General features: G+C 36.9%; 2 protein-coding genes across 3 annotated transcripts in view; both read left to right on the plus strand.

Moving 5' to 3' along the window:
* The window catches only part of LOC113411610 (E3 SUMO-protein ligase RanBP2-like), a 37,881-nt gene extending 25,905 nt beyond the window's left edge, over window positions 1-11,976 (plus strand). Inside the window, exons 21-29 of the mRNA XM_026666752.2 lie at window positions 4,301-4,465; window positions 5,854-5,940; window positions 6,713-6,915; window positions 7,514-7,781; window positions 8,440-8,538; window positions 9,029-9,174; window positions 10,000-10,273; window positions 10,381-10,715; window positions 11,417-11,976. Coding sequence (XP_026522537.2) covers window positions 4,301-4,465; window positions 5,854-5,940; window positions 6,713-6,915; window positions 7,514-7,781; window positions 8,440-8,538; window positions 9,029-9,174; window positions 10,000-10,273; window positions 10,381-10,715; window positions 11,417-11,752 — 1,913 coding nt within the window. The 3' untranslated portion in view covers window positions 11,753-11,976. The remainder of the gene's footprint in view (window positions 1-4,300; window positions 4,466-5,853; window positions 5,941-6,712; window positions 6,916-7,513; window positions 7,782-8,439; window positions 8,539-9,028; window positions 9,175-9,999; window positions 10,274-10,380; window positions 10,716-11,416) is intronic.
* Window positions 11,977-12,811: 835 nt separating this feature from the next.
* CCDC138 (coiled-coil domain containing 138) overlaps window positions 12,812-19,423 on the plus strand; it is a 29,027-nt gene continuing 22,415 nt past the window's right edge. Inside the window, exons 1-7 of one of the 2 annotated variants that reach the window (XM_087967220.1) lie at window positions 12,812-12,941; window positions 13,482-13,542; window positions 15,025-15,154; window positions 15,325-15,443; window positions 16,901-17,079; window positions 17,188-17,346; window positions 18,188-18,340. In XM_087967220.1, the coding sequence (XP_087823346.1) occupies window positions 12,876-12,941; window positions 13,482-13,542; window positions 15,025-15,154; window positions 15,325-15,443; window positions 16,901-17,079; window positions 17,188-17,346; window positions 18,188-18,340 (867 nt within the window). In that variant the 5' untranslated portion in view covers window positions 12,812-12,875. The remainder of the gene's footprint in view (window positions 12,942-13,481; window positions 13,543-15,024; window positions 15,155-15,324; window positions 15,444-16,900; window positions 17,080-17,187; window positions 17,347-18,187; window positions 18,341-19,423) is intronic. The other variant, XM_087967221.1, reaches the window with a different exon arrangement.

Raw genomic sequence — 19,423 nt, forward strand, 5'->3', positions numbered from 1 at the left:
TGCTCACAGTCTTCACTGATAGGTAGGCTAGATTCACGCCCATGACCCAGCTGCCCTCTGGATCCTTCCCCACTTGCCTGCCTTCACCCCTGGCCTACCACGCAGCACCTGGCCCTCAGCTGCTTTCCAGATCCTTCTCTGCTTGCCTGCCTTCGCCCCAGCTGCTTTCCGACTCCTTCCCCGCAGGCCTGCCTTCACCCCAGCTACTCCAGCTCCTCTGCTTGCCTGCCTTCGCCCCAGCTGCTCTCTGGATCCTTCCCCACTTTCCTGCCTTCATCACTGGCCTGGTAAGTTGCTGTCATGTACAGGGACAAAGGGTCCAGGTGGGAGCCTTCTCCTCCTCCCTCCTTTGGGCAGTTTTAGAAAGAAAGGGCTGGGAACTTAAAGCCAGGCGTGTCCCACAGGCCCCACCTCTTTTCACACACCCCCATCAGTGGCTCTGGGCCTGGCAGCGTTTTGGCTTTCCTGGCTGGTTGTGTCCCCTTCCCCGAGCCTCACTTGCCCTTCCCTTCCTGCCACACCTGGTGGCAGAGAGGAAGCCAGATTGAGTTGCTGCTGTTCGACCCCCTCCCCTAGCCCGCATCTCTCCCCTGCCTGGAATTGCCTGCTGCTGCTGTCAGCAGATAGGGGAGGCTAGGGGCTGCAAGGTTGCACTCCTCTCCAGCCCGCCCACCCACCCAGTCAGTTTATGGGAGTTTCTGGCCTCCCAGCTGCCGCCCACCCCCTGGAATGGCAGCGGCAGGGAACATGGGATCACCCGGCAGCAGGGAAGGAGAGAAAGAAGTCATCCGGCCTTTCTCCCTCTCGCAACTGTGTGTCCTCCAGCCGGCATGACAGCAACTGTGTGTTACCAGTGCTTCTGCTAGTGCGCCGAGACATCAGCTTCATTAAGATGAGGGGGAGGGCGGCTGTGTAGACCCCAGCCATGCACTTTTGATTGCCCACTGCCGCTGCCGGCTGACATCCCCTTCATTGCCCAGAGTTCCCTAGCAATGCCCATGACATCTCCTGGCTCTAATGGTCATGTGCAAGCTAGGTAAGTAAATCTGGAAACGTGTGCAATGTCATTAGAACAGAAGTTATAGTTCAATGTATGGCAGAAAGTGGAGTCGGTGTGTGGGGTTGAATGTGTATAGTTTTAGAAGAGCTCTCTCTCTCTGTGTGCATATGTACATACACATACAGTATAGTACCTAATGTATATTTTTGTGTGCCTATACACACACTATAATGTGTAATGTGTATGTATACATATGGCATATATACATTAAATAGTATATTTTGGATGTTCAGTAGCAATAAATAGAGGGAAATTTTGTTGAGGCCTTTGAGGCGATTGGCTGGGAGGCAGGGCCAGGTGTGATGAGTGACGTCGACTTGGCCATGACCACCCAATCACATGACCACCCGGCCACACCTACCCAGTCAGTCATTAGGGCAGAGAACCCATTGTTAAATTATTTGAATCCCACCACAGGTCATGGGTTGTCAAGTAAACTATAATTGATTTAATCAAAGCATTGTGTGTGAATATAGTCATTATGACTTACTGATAAGCAGCATCAGCATAGAGTATATGAGCTCTTCCAGCTGTTATTTTCAGTGACAGTAGAAAGTAGAACCAGCATTTTCACCTAATCAAATGGTTCAGTTGTTTGTAATGATGACATAATGTTAAAAAAACTTAATACAAACTTTAAAAAAGATATAGAGAAGAAATGATTAAAGAATTGTAGGACTCTGCAAGTTTTGCTTTAAGTTTGTAACTGCTGCTTAATTGCTGCAGTTAGAAATATAAAAAACATAATTTAATGCAATTCTTATTGAGTATTGTAAACATACAATATTACTGTCATTTTTAATCATTCATCAGTGCCCATTTCTATTTTAGTAATAGTAACTCAGTACTTATACTAATACAATTTATTTTTTAGGATTTAATTTTAGTCTTTTTAAATCTAACCCAATGGCCTTTTGGACGAGTTCATCCCCCTCTCAATCCAGTAGTGAAGGTATTTGTTTACCTATGAATGAAGTGGTGCATCACTTCTTGGAAATCGCTGACAGCTTTCAAATTCTCATCAAATAACTTACTTTAACAGTATGGAAACAGAAAGATTAACATGCACGTTGAAGAAAAATAGGCTACATTGATTTGTGATATAAAGGCTGATTCTTTAAACACTTACAGTTTGGATTGTTTAGTACTTTTATCTTCTGTGCACTTATCTATTGGCTTTCAATTGTTGCTTGATTTATGACAATAAAAATTTAGTGAGGGTGCTTGCTGGTCTTGATGGCAGGTAGAAGGAACTTGAGATTGTAAGTTTTATCCTTTTAAAGAAAACTTTGTGGATGGGAGTGTATTTTATTAACATATAAGGGGTCTCTTTTTTCCAAAATTCTTCCCAGAGGATGTGACTTATTTGTGAACGAGCATGACTACCAAAGTACCAATTGTCCCTTTGTTCTTAATTCTATTTTTCTTCTTTAGTATTTCAAAGCTGGAGTCTTTTCATCAATTTTTAAAAACGCAGTGTTAGGAAAAACAAAACATTTTCATTACAGATATGATATCTATATCATATCTATGATCTATGTATTTTTTCCCCTCTCTTTTACCACCACTTCTCCACCCATAGGTGGGTATGTGCAAGAAGAAAAGAAGTAAAAGGAGACCGTTTTTTAGCTTTGGAAACAGCTGGATTAATTAATCCAGTCAATCCTGCTTGTATATCATAGATAACTGCAACTATAGACAATTTAAATGAAAGTAGTTTTACCCTTTTACCCTTCTGTGGAATCTATTTTGTGCTCTGGTCTTGTCAGGCTCCAAAAACCAAGAAAGACATGCTAAGGTCTTCTAAGCTGTTTCCCTTTACTGTTCCTCCCCTATAGGCAGAAATATTGCCAAACTACTAAAGCAGGCTACTTGCAACACAAAACATATATTCTGAAAATTAATAGCAAAAATTAATAATACTCTTCTTACCACACAAACTACAGTACCTAAACTTTTCTATCTTTTGATCTTCTGGAATGCACACCGTTCCTCCTGGGAAAACATTCCACTACAGGTCTACCTTGTAGAGCTGACAGTTCTTAGTCCCTGAATTGAATAAGCTACTTTTTTAGGTTGTAATTCCATTAATACTGTTCAGTGAGAACTATGTCAATCTCTCGCTTTTTAAAATCGATGGAATATTTAATCTTTGAACAAATCTTATCCCTAATTAGTCCTGGCCCTGAGAATTGATACATAAAATATTGATACCTAAAATTAATTTGAAAATTCAGAATAAGCTCTACCATAAAACCTTCTGTCACAGGAAATTTGTTTTATAGTTTATTGCGACTTGTATATTGCAAATCCAAAACAGGATTCTGAGCGCCTCACACATTGCAGTAGAAAGAAAAAGTTACCATACTGTTAATGAAAAGCAGCAGTAGTGCTTTAGAATCTATGAGTTCCCATCATAATCTTTTAACAAATTTAATTTCATTAAAATAAATGGAATTCCAAAGAGCCAAATGAAGTGGGCATATCCACAAAAGTTCAGGCCTTGTTTTCCAAAGGAGATGAAAGATGTAGAGTCTAAGAACAGAACAGAACAGAACAGAACAGAACAGAACAGAGTCATTATACTGGGTCCTAGGAAAAGAGAAAAGAAGAACAGAGCATGGGATGTATTGGAAACAAAAGCCCCTTATCCCTTATTCTCAATATGTCCGCCCCCCCAAAGAAAAAAATGTACCAGTTGTAAATCAAGCTGTAAAAGTGTGCGTGGGGGGGGACACCCTAAAGATAAAATGGTCTTAAGTTCTGTACATGTGTTAACATTCTTTAGATTTTAAAACCAGTGCCAAAACTATTATAAAAATTAGTGGAGTAGTAACTTTAATATTTTACAGGTTTCATCTCTGAATGATTTATTTAATTTCATTGAACTCTCTAGAGAAGTGTTTTGAAACGAAGTGCAAAGCCATATGAAGTTACTTTTAGGCTTTAGATTTCAGCCTATATCACTCAAAATGCTGCTGCTGAATTGTTCTGTTGTCTTTAAAGGAATGGATGAGAATTAACGTGTTTGAATACAGTTGTCTAATGAGAAGCATGGCATGATTTTGTCTTATGTTCTTGGCTGAAAAAAAGTTCTTACATTAACTAAGCTTTCCTATTTTCTGAATATGAAGTATATTGTCTTCAGATTAATTATATACTTTGATTTGTACATGTGCTGGTATTGTAATTTCTGACTTCTGACTTGTTGAAGAAATTAATTTGTAATTTGTTTTATAGCTGAGATTAAGAAGGAACCAAATACAATCCCATCAGATGATGTATTGATTGTGTATGAGTTAACACCAACCGCTGATCAAAGAGCTCTTGCAGAATCCCTTAAATTACCCCCAACATTCTTCTGCTATAAGAATAAACCTGGGTATCTGAGTGAAGATGAAGACGGTAAGGAAGATTTCTTGAAAATTATTTGTCTTTTACAAGATCCAAGAATAAGAAAGGATAAACCCTTGTCCAATATAACAAGGTTTTATTTATTCTCATGCTTTTCTGCATCAGTGTGTTCTTCAAAAGAAAGTTATCTGAAGATTTGGGGTGAAAATGATAATACTTGCCCCATTCTTCATCGGCCTCTCTTAAAGGAGGTAAAAGACAAATTCTAAATTCACCGTCAAACAGCAGAATCTGATCACCCAATTTTCCAGACTGGCCTGAATGCCAGGCTTTGGGAAGTCTGATGAGCATAAGAAGGTGTGAATCTGGTCCCAGAGGTCTGTGGATCCTTGAAATTTATTGTGGCTTTGCACTTTCTGGGTACTAGTGCAGATGGATGCTGTAGCACAATTATAGCTTTCTTTTCAAGGGGGAAGAGCATGAGCTTGTTTCAAGTCTGATCATATGCAGATTGAGAAAGCTAATGCACCTCCCTTGCAGCTCAAGCTGGAAATCTTTCTGCGTTATAAAAACTTTTGAATGCTGGCTGTACATTTTTTCCCCCTGCAGCAAGTTCAAGGACAAGGATTTATCAGTTGGAAGTAAAGAACCTTGGCAAATAACATTGTTTTGAACTGTTAGAGAGCCAGCCTTTCATTTTAAGAAAGCAGAAACCATGTCACAACTCTTCCACCCATCAAAATGTTAAAACAAAACTACATCCACAAGATAATTTGTCTTTAACTCAATTGATCTTGGCCCTCCCTGTTTCTTGTCCTCTTTAAACTTGGTTTCATAAAGCTTGCCACTTGGTTAGCATTGAATATCATCTATCATATCATACATATTGAAGCTAGTTTTGTTAGTGATTAAGGGCACCCAGACTAGAAGACAGGAGACTGTGAGTTCTAGTGCTGCCTTAGTTATGAAAACCAGTTGGATGACTTTGGGCCAGTAACTCACTCTCAGCCCAGCTCACCTCACAGGCTTGTAATTGTGAAGGAAAATAGGAGAACAAAGAACTATGTTCACAGCTTTGAATTATTTATAAAAGTAATAAAGGCAGAAAATAAAATGGACTTTCGTCTGTCAGAAATCTGGGTCCCCTGCTTGGGTGGAGGGTTGGACAAGATGACCTACCAGGTCCCTTCCAACTCTCTTAATCTGTTACAGCCAGTCAAATTTTGTTTTTCTATTTCTGAAGAAAATACAATGAGAAGGGAGACTGTTTGACCATCTGTGGGTTCTCCTTTCCAATGTTCTTGAGCTTTCTTTGTTGCTGTGATTCCATTTTTATGTGCAACAAATGTTACCATGTGTTGCTGATTTTGTTTAAAGTGATGTTTTGCATGTAAACTTAAGTTGCAAGTTGTATCACACTCTTTGTTTTCATATTTTAGATGAAGACTATGAAACAGCTGTCAGAAGGCTTAATGGAAAATTGTATTTAGAAGAACCTAAAGAGAACTCAGAAATAATGAATACAAGTAAACAATACTAATCTAATTTAATTATTAATTTTATAGTTTCCTAGAACAAATTAGGGAAGAAATGTTGAACTCTTCTGATAATTTTCTGCTAGAGCACAGATTTTCAGAATGAAATGGCAATTGGAAACTAAGAAAAAAGGAAATTTAAATTTATTGTAACTTTAATCTTATAGAATCTATAAACTTATGGAATCTTATTCCACATCCATTCAGATGCGGCAAGAAAAATGATTTGAATTCCAGAACTTCTGAGAATTGGCCAGATTTTCCATTGTACTCTTACGCTGTATGGGGGAAAGACCCCTCAGATTTGGACAATCCTGCAACAAGAGCTCTTCACCAACTGCAGTTGTTGTTAAAATAGCTTTATTGTTCAGAATGTAGTAGTACAGAAGGATTCTGTTACTAATATTTTAGACTTTGTGATCCTTAGGAGTTGTGAGGTCTGGATTCCAAAATGATCTTTCAGGCAGTTTTGTTTGGCTACTGAAGGTCATTACAACGGAATATGTTGATGCCTTAGGCTGAACCTGTATTGTTTCTTAAGTGTCTCTTAATTGTTACCATAAATGAGACACAGATTTTTCTGTTCTTAAAAGAAGTTTCATCTTGATTTCCATGCGATTCTGAAAATTCCAGATGTGCCTGTCTGCTCACATTGTTTCCAAAGTATTTGTCACTATGTTAGTTTGACTCTTATGTACTTAGCATATTTACAAGTTTTATTTATTATTCCATTTTGCTGATACTTTCTATATTATCTGTTCAGGTGCTGCAGAACATTCTGATCCAGAGACTAGTAATGAAGTTATTGTTGTTTGGGAAAAGAAACCAACTCCTAAGGAAAAAGCTAAAGCAGAAACTCTAAAGTTTCCTCCAACTTTTCTCTGTGGTATTAACAGTGACACTGATGAAGACAATGACAACTTAGAAGATTTTGAGACAGAACTTAGAAAAACTCAAGAAACAAAAGTAAGTAACAGAAGAATTGGGTGTACTGTCCATGCAAACTGAGTTCCTCACAATTTTGATGTTTTTCCTTCACTTTTGTATTTCCCCCTTTTCCCATATTCAAGTTCAATCTGCTTTTATACTTTATTCTGGTGCTATAACATTTCTACCAATATAAAAATATGTGTACATAGGACTGCATTCAGGATATTTTTCCCTGTGCTTGTTGAATGTAAGCTAGAGTGTTCCATATTCTTCTGCTAACTCAATAATTGGTCATTTACTAACATTACATCGAAAACATAGAGAATTCTTATGATGTGACTTGCAAAAGCTCAAAAAAGTTCATTTGCATAAGATAATTCTCAGCATTTTTCAGTGCTTATTCTGATTGTGGAACTACTTAGTTTATGGATAACAGTTTGGATTTTTTAATCTTTTAAATTCTTTTGTACTAATGAAGATATGTAATATGAAGCCAAGATAATTGGCTTTATGCACACTTTCATTACCTGAAACATGCCTGTGTTTCAAGTGTTATCTGATGAAGTTACTTAAAGAACCTTCAGGTACATGTTACATTAAAAACAATAAAAACAAATATGGTTTCAATTTTCAGGAATCTCAGGCAGAAGAAATAATTACTTCAACTGACGATGTGTGCTCTGGTGAGGAAGGTGGACCAGATGTATCCTGCAGTATTACTGAAGTATCAGATTCTACAACCAACCTTATATATACTACATGGGATACATTAAGAACAGATGGCAACTCTACTCCTGAAACTGCACAAAGCTTTAAGAATTTATTAGGAACAGATGACAAACCTGTTGATTTATCAAATAAGAAGGAATGTGATTCCAGTTCTGAAGCCTCTGTAAATCAAGGTATATTGTCTATTTGAGTATGAAATGTCAAATGTGCTATGCTGGAGAAAAATAAAAAAATAACTATTAACTGGAAACATAATTCCAAGTTCATTAAAAGTCCACATCCATGGTGGTCAAAGGGTTTTAATGTGGAGCATAATTTGATTATTCAGATAGTAGTATGGATTTTATGCATACCTAATGCTTTAGCAGTATCCTAAGTAGTCTCAACTTATCACAATTGGGACAGGAGTTTTGGTTGTAAGTCATCTTAGTTGTAAGTTGAGGCACCATGTTACTGGACCCAATTTTCTACTGTTTTTAGAGCAGTCATTAAGTGTATCACATAGACACTGGCAAAAACCCACAGGAAGTCAGAAAAAAGTGGTCATGTGACTAACAACCAGTCATAAATGCAATTCAGTTGCCAAGCACCCAAAATGTAGTCATGTAACCATGGGGACAGGAAGTTTTATGATGGCTGGAACTGTTTTCTAGGCTATCAAGCAACCTTCCCAAGGCCATTGTAACTTGAAACAATCATTAATGAACCAGTCATAAGTTGAGGATATCTGTATCTGCACTTTGGCATAGGGTTAGGGTAGCAATGTAGGATGAAAAAGAACGCTTCTAGTACATAGTGGATGATAAAATTGTACATTTTCCTTTTTTGTAGAAAATAATCCCTTTTCCTTTGCTCTTCATAATGTATCGAGCTTGTCATTTGCTGATCTGGCTTCAAACAATTCTGGGGATTTTGCTTTTGGTTCCAAAGGTAAACTATATATCTTGTTTATCATCTGTCAGGGTTCCAAGTAATAACTCCATAGAAAGCAGAACTCAGAGGCAGACAAGTTCCTCAAAGAACAATTTTATTGGAGATATATTGGTACAAGCTGGTGAAAACTGACTCTGAAAGTTCCCATGATTTTCACCTGATTTCCCCAAACAGTCACATTGTCCAATCAAGTCGCTGGCTGGTTGCCTGGATATTCTGCTTCTCTCTCCAGCCACCTATTGGAATGTCCTTGGTTTCCACAGGAAGCTATTTTGTTTTGGCTACAAACCCCCATGTAACTATGTTCCATATTCCTCCTTCGTACTGTGGCAATCCTGAAGCCTCCAAAATGGCCCTAGCCATGTTCACTTCAGAGTTGGCATCGTCAGTGTGAGAAAACTAGCTGGAGTTTTTATTTAAAAAATCCATAGGAAAAGTGAACTGATGTTGGCATATAAAAGCTTTAATTATTTTCTCATCTAAACAGACAAAAACTTTAAGTGGGCAAATACAGGAGCAGCTGTATTTGGAATACAAGCAGCCACTAAAGGGGATTGTGATGATGATGCAAGCGATGAAGATGTGGTACACAGTGACGATATTCATTTTGAACCAATAGTCTCACTGCCAGAGGTAAGTTTCCTGGCATAAGGTGCATTCAATATTGCTCCATTTATTTGTCAACTATTTGTTTTCATTTGTTAGTTTTGATCTTGCATGAAATAAATGAAAAGATTAAGAATGGAGCCAATTAGCCTATTGTGTTACTAAAATCTGGAGATTTTAGTCTCTATAATTCTTCAATTCTCCAGAATTCTGAAAGACTAACATGATATATATTGCTCTAAAAAAAATCACTAGACTTCTCTCTCTCACTCTCTCGCTCTGTTATATATATAATACAAACACACACCCATGCCTGCAGGGATAATTGTAATTGCTTATTGTAAATTATAAATATTATTCAGACTGGAACATGCCATCTCCTCCCAAGTGGACTCTTACCATGTTTTGAAGGAGTTAAGGAGTTTTCTTTAGTGTTTTCCTGTTTCAATAAAGAAACTGACAGTGATAATGAATCATTCAATCTTAAACTGATTTCTCCAGTGCATTGTTGGAATTTTATCTGCTTATTCTCCGCATCTCATTTGTTAGTTTAATCTGCTTCTACTTTAATCTTTGGGTTAGTTTATGTGCTGTGTCAGCTTTCTTTAAGTTTATGTCATATGTAATTATGATAAACTATACAATTCCTCATATAGGTATTTCTACTTTGTTTTAATTGGTCAGACTTATAGATAGCATTTAATTGCAAGCTTTCTAAAAAGTCTTGTCATTCAGAGCTCCACTAAAGCTCTGAATGACAAGTGATAAAAGGCCTTATCACTCTATCTATCCTTCCAATTAAACATTGCTGCAGTGGTATCCACATTCAACATGATTACTTATTCCTGCTAGGTTGAAGTAAAATCTGGAGAAGAAGATGAAGAAATTATCTTCAAAGAAAGGGCAAAACTATACAGATGGGACAGAGAAGTCAATCAATGGAAAGAACGTGGTGTTGGAGAAATAAAGATTCTCTTCCATACGCAAAAGAAATGTTACCGAATTTTAATGAGAAGGGATCAAGTTCTCAAAGTCTGTGCAAACCATATAATCACAAAAGCAATAGACTTAAAACCCTTGAATTCTTCAAACAATGCCATGGTTTGGACTGCAACAGATTATGCTGGTGAGTATTTTTCTTTGTTTGTTTGAGATGTCTCATGATTTCACTCCTTTCTACTGCTTTCACAGCAAGATCTCTTTGCTATTATAATACTTGAATTTCAATTTCAGATGGTGAAGCTAAGGTAGAACAGCTTGCAGTTAGATTTAAAACCCAAGAACTGGCTGATACCTTCAAGAAGAAATTTGAAGAGTGTCAACTGATTTTGTCGGAAGAACAGAAGGGACATGTATCTTTTGCAGAAAAATTTTCAAAGGAATCTAACCCTGTAGTATATCTTGACATTTCTGCTGATGATGAACCTCTGGGGCATGTAAGAATAGAATTGCTTTCCAATGTTGTTCCTCGAACCGCTGAAAACTTCAGGGCATTGTGCACAGGAGAAAAAGGGTTTGGATACCGAAACTCTAGATTTCACAGAATAATTCCAGATTTTGTCTGTCAGGTACGTTAAAATACTTTCAAAGACTGTTCAAAAGGAATTTAATTTTCAGTTTTATTGTCCACTTATTGCTGCATCATTTTCTGAGTTCCTCAGGAAATTGTGACTGGGAAAAAATTGGAGTTACTGTTTCAAATTTATATGTGCATTTTTAAAAAATTGGAATCAATTTAGATCCAGTACAGAAAAGGTTATCAATACAGCAAATATAATCATAAATTTAAAAAGCAGAAGGGAAATTCTAAACCGTGGCATAACAGAATTTATTTGAATTAGTAATGAGTAACCTTCTACCATTGAGTACTTATTTATTTTATTTGTCAAATGTATATGGTTGTTGCCCTTCTCACATGAAGTGATTCTTAGGTCCGCCAATAAAAATGAAAGTAAATATATCTGGAAATTATAATTGCGATTAAGCTTTTTGCCATTGTGTTTGAACAGTATTGAATCTTAGGTTTAAAAAATAATCTAAACTTTTAGCTTAAATCTTTAAGCCTATACGTGTAAAAGCAAAACGTACTTTATTGTTTGAATGCTGCCAATTATATGAATAAACTGAATATCTTTTTTTTAAAAAATCAGTCCGGATCCTATATTGCATTGTCATTCTGTTAAGGATGCATTATCATTGGTTAACATGCATTGGTTGTATTTGAGAGGTTTTGCATATTTTACTAAATTCTCAATTTCTTTCATTCCAGGGAGGTGACATCACTAAGCATGATGGGACAGGGGGGCAGTCCATTTATGGAAATTCATTTGAAGATGAAAATTTTGAAATAAAACACACTGGTCCTGGCCTATTGTCAATGGCAAATTGTGGCAGAAATACCAACAATTCTCAATTCTTTATTACTCTCAAAAAAGCAGAACAGTTGGACTTTAAACATGTTGTCTTTGGGTTTGTAAAGGATGGTATGGATATAGTGAAAAAAATAGAATCTTTTGGTTCTCCCGAAGGAATAGTGTCAAAAAGAATTGTGATTACAGATTGTGGGCAAATACAAAATGATTCTGCTGACATATTGGAAGCTTAAACATAAACCTTCAGCAGATTTAGACAAGATTATATTCAGGGTTTTTTGTTTGTTTAAAAAATGAACAACTTCTGATGTATAAATGTAAAGTTACAGCTCATAGCTGAGTACTTTTTAAAATGTGTTTCAATTTCCTGCATGTTGTGAAATAAACGTTCAAAGACTAGTCTACTTCAGGTGTACTTGTTTCTTCCTGATTTTATATTAAATAATTTAAAATAAAATTTCCGGTGTCTGGAGTTCTGCGTTTCTGTATCCGTCTTGGCTTCTTGAATGATTCAAATAATATTACATGGTAATTGCCTCTTCTATACTACATTATATTAGAGAATGATTTTCTATAGCAAACAAAATGCTCCAACAGCTCTTGAGTTGCTAAAGTAGTGATATTTAGTTGCCTTATTTTGATATTTAATGTCTTAAAAAATAAAGACTACTGCCTGAAATTATAGGTGGTATGTACATGCTTTTGCACTGGAAATACAGCAGTTACATGTTGCCACTTTAGTGCTTAAAGCAAAATCATATTCAAACCCAAAGGAACCTTATCCTCTTATCAGTTATAATTGCAGGTGACAACATCTGGTAGAACTTATAAGTTTGAAGGCTAAGCAGATTTGGGCTTGATCAAGTGCCAGGCAATTCCAGGGTTGTTGGTTAAATACAGGGGGAAAGATAATGGAAGATAATGACAGCTTCCATGCTGCTGTGAACTGTTGGTTCTAGAGAAAAGATTGGGCCAACATCCCAGATTCAAAGTTGCTTGTTCTGTTCATCGTTAAATTTGATAAGGTATGTTGAAAAACGGTATCCTGACAAGGATGTGAGTCTGTATAAATTTCTTGGAGTGGGATGGCCATCGTAATTCAGAATTTAGTAGCATTGCAGTCTCGTGAAGCAATGGAAAGGCCATCCTAGACGGGCCCGCGCCTGGAGTCCCGCTTCCCACTTTCAGTAGTCGCTTAGTCGGTTGCCTTGGAAACAGTGAGGTGGGGGCGGAGCAGTCACCTCGCGCAAGCGCATTTTAGTTCCTCTGCCTGTCTTCCTCCGCCTCTCCTCGCAGGCGGTTGTTGTAAAAAAGCGGGAGGGCAGCGGGAAGATTTGCCTGGCTGGCTTTTCTTCCATGGCGGCTTCCCCAGAGCTGAGCAGTTCGGTTGAGCGTTGGAGGAGACGTTATCTGAGTGGAGAGGTGGGGGATACGCGGGGTGGGGGGGGGGCTTGGGAGCTACTTTGAATACGTGTAGCTCCATCCTCACGAGATCCGGGCGTTGAGTGGAACTTGATAGAAGCGTGGCTGTTGGTAATTCCTAAATGTCGATTTTGCCACGGCCCTAAAACGCAAGGGTGGCCTTGGTTTGCCTGTGACCATAGATAGCACTTGGAGTTGGGAAAATAGCGGGCACATGTTCAGAGGGACTCGTTTTTCTTACGAGTTCCTGCCCGGCGCAAGACAGATCAGCTTCGAAGCATTATCCAAATTTTGTTCGGGGAAAGGTGATTTCTAGCGGGTTTGCGTTCCTTAGTTCGAGGCTTGGACTGCCAGGATTTGACATCAAATCTTCCTCCACTCAGTGGCCCTATTAACTGGTTCTAAACGGGTTTTAGGGTGGCAAGAGGTTTAAACTAAATGCCAGAGCAAACAAACCACAAAAAAAAAAAAAAACCTGTATAAGAAGCAAGCACTAGACTAGATGATGCTCCTAATTCGGGTATGCACTTCCTTTTTCAGGCTTATCTTTTGGATGTAACACAAGCCAAAAGTAAAAGTAGAAGGGCCCTGATAGCTGCAGGTAAGACATTTAAAAAGAGTGTTGTTTAATTTGCTAATAAGTAGAGGTACAGTATTAGCTTTTATTAAAATTTAGTTATATCTCCCCATCAAAAGCAATGAAAAATAAGGATTGGTAGTTTGTTAACACAACACACTAACAGTTTACTGAGCACATTCCACTGAATTTACTTAGTTGCCTAACTTTATCCGATATATGAATTGTAAACTAATTATGTTCCTACTATCAATGCCTTCCTGTCAGTGATTCTGCTCTCTCATTTGAAATGTATGAGAACTTTCTTCAAATTCTGAAGTTATGAATGAAGACTATATAAGTTTAAACACACAAACAGTTCTTTTGGTTTACATATTGATAGAGTAACAGATGTCACTGAGAAGTGCCTCTAGATCTGGGTCTTGACCATGATGTCCTCTGCAGATACATAATGAAATATTTCTATGAAAAAAATGGAATCTGGTCAAGGGAGTATTATTAAAGATGTTTGTACAGTGTTTTTGAATGACCTTGTAAAGAGGACATCAGGTTTGAGCCAAAAAAAAAAAAAACCCTGACAGGGCAATTGATATCTGCCCTCGGCCCAATGGTGATACTAGTGTTGAAATGTGTGCTTGAAAGTGGGTAATCCTATGTAACAGGATAACATTTCCTTAGGCGGGATAATGCTCATAATGTTTAGAGTCCAAGACTGGTTTATTGATCATTTCATAATTGTGCAACTTTAAACTAACATAAAAACTAGCTGCCCCCCTCCATACCTTAAAATTACAATATCACATAATAGAGAGTAATCTTCTGACATGTTAAAAGAATATTGTTATGTGAAAACTTAATTCCATATGGCAGTATTTGTACTGATCTAAAATGATTTATTGTAAGAGTTTTTGTATAAAGCAATCAATTGTTTTATAGAAAATATGCAAGCATCATCAAGAGTTGGGGATGACCTATTTAGCCACAATAAGAGAAAGACCATATTGGTTGGAAATGTGTAGAAGAGGCCTTCATCCTGCAGTGGATAGACAATGACTAAAACGATGAAAAGAAAAAATATCTTTCCACGCTCCATTTTACTATTTACTCAGAAAAGGCCTCACCTTTCCCCAAAAACCTGAGATGATATATTATGGGGGGAGATATTTTACTTTGCTATAGTGCAAAGAGAGGTAAGCAACAGGCTTTTAACCAATAGTGACCTCCCATGGATGGAGTGGCATACTGGTAAGATGGAACATCCCAATGTTATGCCTTTTAGATCTGCTTTGGAAGAATTAAGCAAAGGCGGACAATTTCCTTTAAATCAAAGAAATTGGCAATATGCATAGTTGGGGTATATGTCTACATTTAATAGCTCAGATTTTATCTTAATTTGTTTGCTGTATTACAGTTCAAAAATTCCATAATTCAGTGATGATCTTCTGTAATTTTTTAATGATGGTCTCTAGTTGTAATTCAGTAAAGTAAAGTAAAGTTTCCTCACAGGAGATAACTCACTGGATGATACAGTTGCATCTATACTTATAAATTCCTCACAATCAAAGCTTCTGTACTGCAGAAGAAAGCATAATAAAAGATTTTTGGACTCCTCAAAAACTTTGAAAAAATTGGCTTGGTAAGAAATCTCTACTCTTCGAAACATACATCCTTTTATAATGCAGTTATAAACCAGGTATCGGTTATTTAATAGTTCAATCACATCCTATGAAGTACTAAATTTTCTGGTGATTCTAGCATTTCTTACACTGTTATAATTGTGATTATCATGATAATTGTGTTTGTTAGGCCAGATGATGAGTCAGATTCTTTGTGTGATTCAGACCAGCTTCATATACAGCCAGAACCAATTGGAGATTTTCTTGGAAATGGTGAAATCCAAAGTGAAGGCATATATTCAGAAACAGGTATTCAGTTACTTATTTCTAGCACAACTTGAGAAAAATAACATCTTCACATCTGAATTTATGCAGAATGTATCATTGGTTTGACCCTGCTATATTTTTCTAGCCTTTTAACTGCATCATTGATGTCACTGTGCAAGATGCACTGCATTCTAAGCTGCTCCCCTGTGCCCTGTCTTATGCCATGTCTCTTGTGCCATGTCTCACCATTTGCATTTCACTCATGGAGTCTCCATTTTTCACCATATTGAGATTTCCAGGATTTAGTTATGACAAATTGTTGATATTCCATTGTGGAGGAAATGTCTGCTCTTAGTTCCAGGTGGGTTGTCTATCTTGTGCTCTGAATTGACAAGTTTCTAAACTAAATCTATGTTTTGCAGAATAGCAAAATACTGATTCATTATACTGATTATATAGCTCGTTTTATCTACCTGTCTAAACAAAACAATCCTTCAAGTTGTTTAGTTGATCATATTCAGGACTTTTAGCTTCAGTCATTCTTGTCAGAATGGTGGGGGGGAGTGTTTTTTTCCATTCTGAGAAAGTTACAAGAGCAACTGGAAATCATTCTTGATGTTTTCAAGGTTTGATTCTTGTGTATTTCTTTAACAGCAATCCTGAATACTTTCAAAGCTGTGGCAAGAATGTGTGCAATTCCAAGTAAAATGATATATAGCAGCTTAAAAAGGTGGTGTAACAGCCATGGGCATACTGAATCATGCACAATTACATTGCATATATTTGCATCCAGTTAAAAAAAAATCTCACTACATTTTTACAGTTTCACCCATGTCAGAACAAATCTTGAGAGATTTCAGGTGACAACCTGAGATTTCAGAGATGCTTTGTGAGATTACTATTGTTGTTATTTGGCACCCAATGTAAATGGAGAGATTTGGCATCTCTAAGGAATTCTACATTAGTCAGATGCATGTATATCAAACATTCTGATTAAGAAATCAGAGAGATCCACATAGATACCACAATTGCTTGGAATGAGGGGAAAAACAATATAAATTTCAACACCTGCAGGATTTTTTTTCCCTTGATAAAATCTGGCATGTTCATTACTTTAATTTTGCTGTATTTACATTGTTTTGCTATTGTTACCTGTTTTAATTTGTATTCTGTTAATAATTTTCTATGTTAAGATACCTTGCAGGAAGCTTTGGTTCCTGTATATTTATGGCTAAGCTTTAAGAGTTAATTGTGCTGTTTAATTCTTTTGAACCATTTCCAAATGTTAGATTTCCCTGTTCACAGAATAGGTTGATAATGATTCATAATGTGAATTAATTGACAGGCAAAACTCTGCCTTCTATGTCATCATCTAGAAAAGGGGCTATTCACATAACCAGCATACAATCTCTCCATAATGAAAAAATAATAATTGTAATGGCTTTCATAAAATAGAGGAATATAATGCTGATAATGCTGCTTCCATTTTCATCTATTAGATATTACTTTGCCATCCACTTTAGGAGTGGCTGCTTACTGTGATTATAATAATGACGGTGATGCAGTAAGAAGCAGTGTGAGCATTTCTGAAACCCAAGAATTGAATGGGGAAAGCATGGTAACACCTCAGTTCAATCAAATTTATCATGAATTATCAATCATCCACCAGAAGCTACAGGTAAAATATTAATAATGGTTCGAGTAGTGGTACATTTTTATTTTCTTTCCAATATCAGCAGAAGCTGCTACATTTTGCTTGTTGGTTCTTTTGTCTTTTATGGTACAGCAAGAAAAATTAAGTCAGCGAGAGTATGCTTTGAAACTTCAAAAGAGAGAATGTTTCGTAGCTGAACGGGAAGTTCAGCTTTGTAGGCATGAAGCTGCTTTGACCAAGATAAAGGGCGTTGAAGAGGAAGTTCACGCAAAATTTCAAATTATGAAGGAGGTATCCCTATTTACAAAATTCTTATTAAATTTGAGAAAATTATTCTAACAAACACACAGGCTGTATTTATATCATCAGAGAAAAGTTGTGAAGTTATGGATTTATCTTTTCATATGGACATAAGAGTAAGTGTCCTTAGACACCAGCATTGCCCGGGCAGTTGTGAAAGCAGTACAGCTGGGGATCTGGGCCCCACTGTAATATATCAGTTCCCCACTCCTAAAGAAATCCTTTTCCTGGATAATTTACATAAAACGTTACATGCAGAGCATCAGTAGTGGAAGTGGACTGGAAAAAAATCTGATAATCAAGGTATAGAGGTACTAAATAAGATATTATGGGGAAAACAAATAAAAGACTTTTACGTTAGCAAGATTAGGATTGATGGTAAAGCATATACAGCCATGGTAGTTGTGTGTACACTCGTCTGTATCTACAGAATGTAATATATCTAAGATGCATGCATAAGAGTTCAATCTTATTGATTCTTTTAGTATAACTATGAAGTTTCTTTTGTTTCTTTTTTCTTTATTTCAGTGGTCTCTTAACCAGTTTTTCTGCCCTGGACTAGGGAGAACTGTATTTCAGAATGTTGACAGAAAGGTTACTCAAAGAAAATCAAGTTTTGTCTTCCTTTAGAATGCTTATCTTCTTCTTTTTTTTTATTTTGATGTTATTGGGTGTTTTTTTGTTTTTTTTAGAAAGCAAGCTCTGGGTGTTACACTTATTTAATTCCTTATAGTATTTATGTCTGTCTTACATGCAGAGACGGTCTTTGATTTACAATGTTTTCTGAAGACAGTGGTTAATTCTCTTTAAAAGTTCTTATTTTGGTTTGCAGCAATATGGAGCTGAAATAAAGCAGTTGTCCGATGCCTTGAAAGAAAAAACAAAGGAGAACAAAAGGCTGAAGACATCATTTGAAACACTAAAGGAGCTGAATGACACCTTAAAAAAACAGGCAATTGACACTTTTAACAGAATCATTAATCTGGTATTAATAAATGCTATAAATAGAAAGTTATTGTTTTTAATATGAAGTATTAATATGTGACAACGATGCCAGTGACAAATCTGTACAGATTATGCTGTTTTCAAGAACATAGTTGTCAGGAAGAATCATGTATTTAACCCTAACACATAATGGTATCTTTTCAAAAAATTAGTGTTTGAATTACTGTACCTTAACAGGTACAGTATTATTTACATGCATTATTTAAGCTCTTCTGTCTGAAAATTAAAGTTTTCTAATTATCATAATCTGTTACAGTTTAATATGCTTTAGCAATGGGCAAAAGTGCTCATGTTTTCAGTGCAGGTTGGAGACATTTGCAGTAATTGTAAGGGACAAAACATCATAAGGAGCTTTAACCAATTGTGGCTACTTATATAAGTAGCTTTCAAAACATTGTAGAAAAGTGTCATCAACATGGGCAGTCAAGCCTAGCCAAGGCCCCAAGATGTCTTACCAGAGTTTCCAGCAGGTATTCTGACTTCCTCATGCCATACCTTAAACTGTCTCTAACCCCAGAAGGCCCTTTCCTGTGACATAGTGTCATGCACTCCCCTCCCCTCAGGCATACTTGAAGATCAAAATAGGAAGTCTCCCTCCTTGGAGCAGCTGTGCCCTTGTGACTTTGACATACAGAGAGAACAGAATGTGTGCTTCTCCAGTGCTTGTACTTTAGAGGTGGTCACGCTAGTGTCATCCTGCCACTACTACATAAATACTTGGGGCACACAGGACAATTTTACCCTGTTCCATTGTTTTCAGATACTAACTTTGCTATAACAGACAGCCATTGCTAGGTTCTGTTCTGTGCACTCAAGATTTGTTAGATGATTAACTCCGGGTCATATCTAGGGCTTAGTATTATTAATTACATTAAGGGTGTAGCTGGTCTGCCATATTGGGGTACTCTCACTTTCCTATCATGTGCTAACATTTAATGCTTCCCTGGGTTCTTTTAATGTTTTCACCTCTCCTTCCTTTCACTTTTTATGCCTTTTATACCTTTTGTGTGTGATATATTTTAGTTTAGATACTGCATATTTTTGCTCTTTAAAACATCTTTTA

The sequence above is a fragment of the Notechis scutatus genome, chromosome 5 (genome assembly GCF_049901735.1).
Source record: "Notechis scutatus isolate UNSWTSFEM ecotype Mainland chromosome 5, rNotScu1.2, whole genome shotgun sequence".
Lineage (NCBI taxonomy): Eukaryota > Metazoa > Chordata > Lepidosauria > Squamata > Elapidae > Notechis > Notechis scutatus.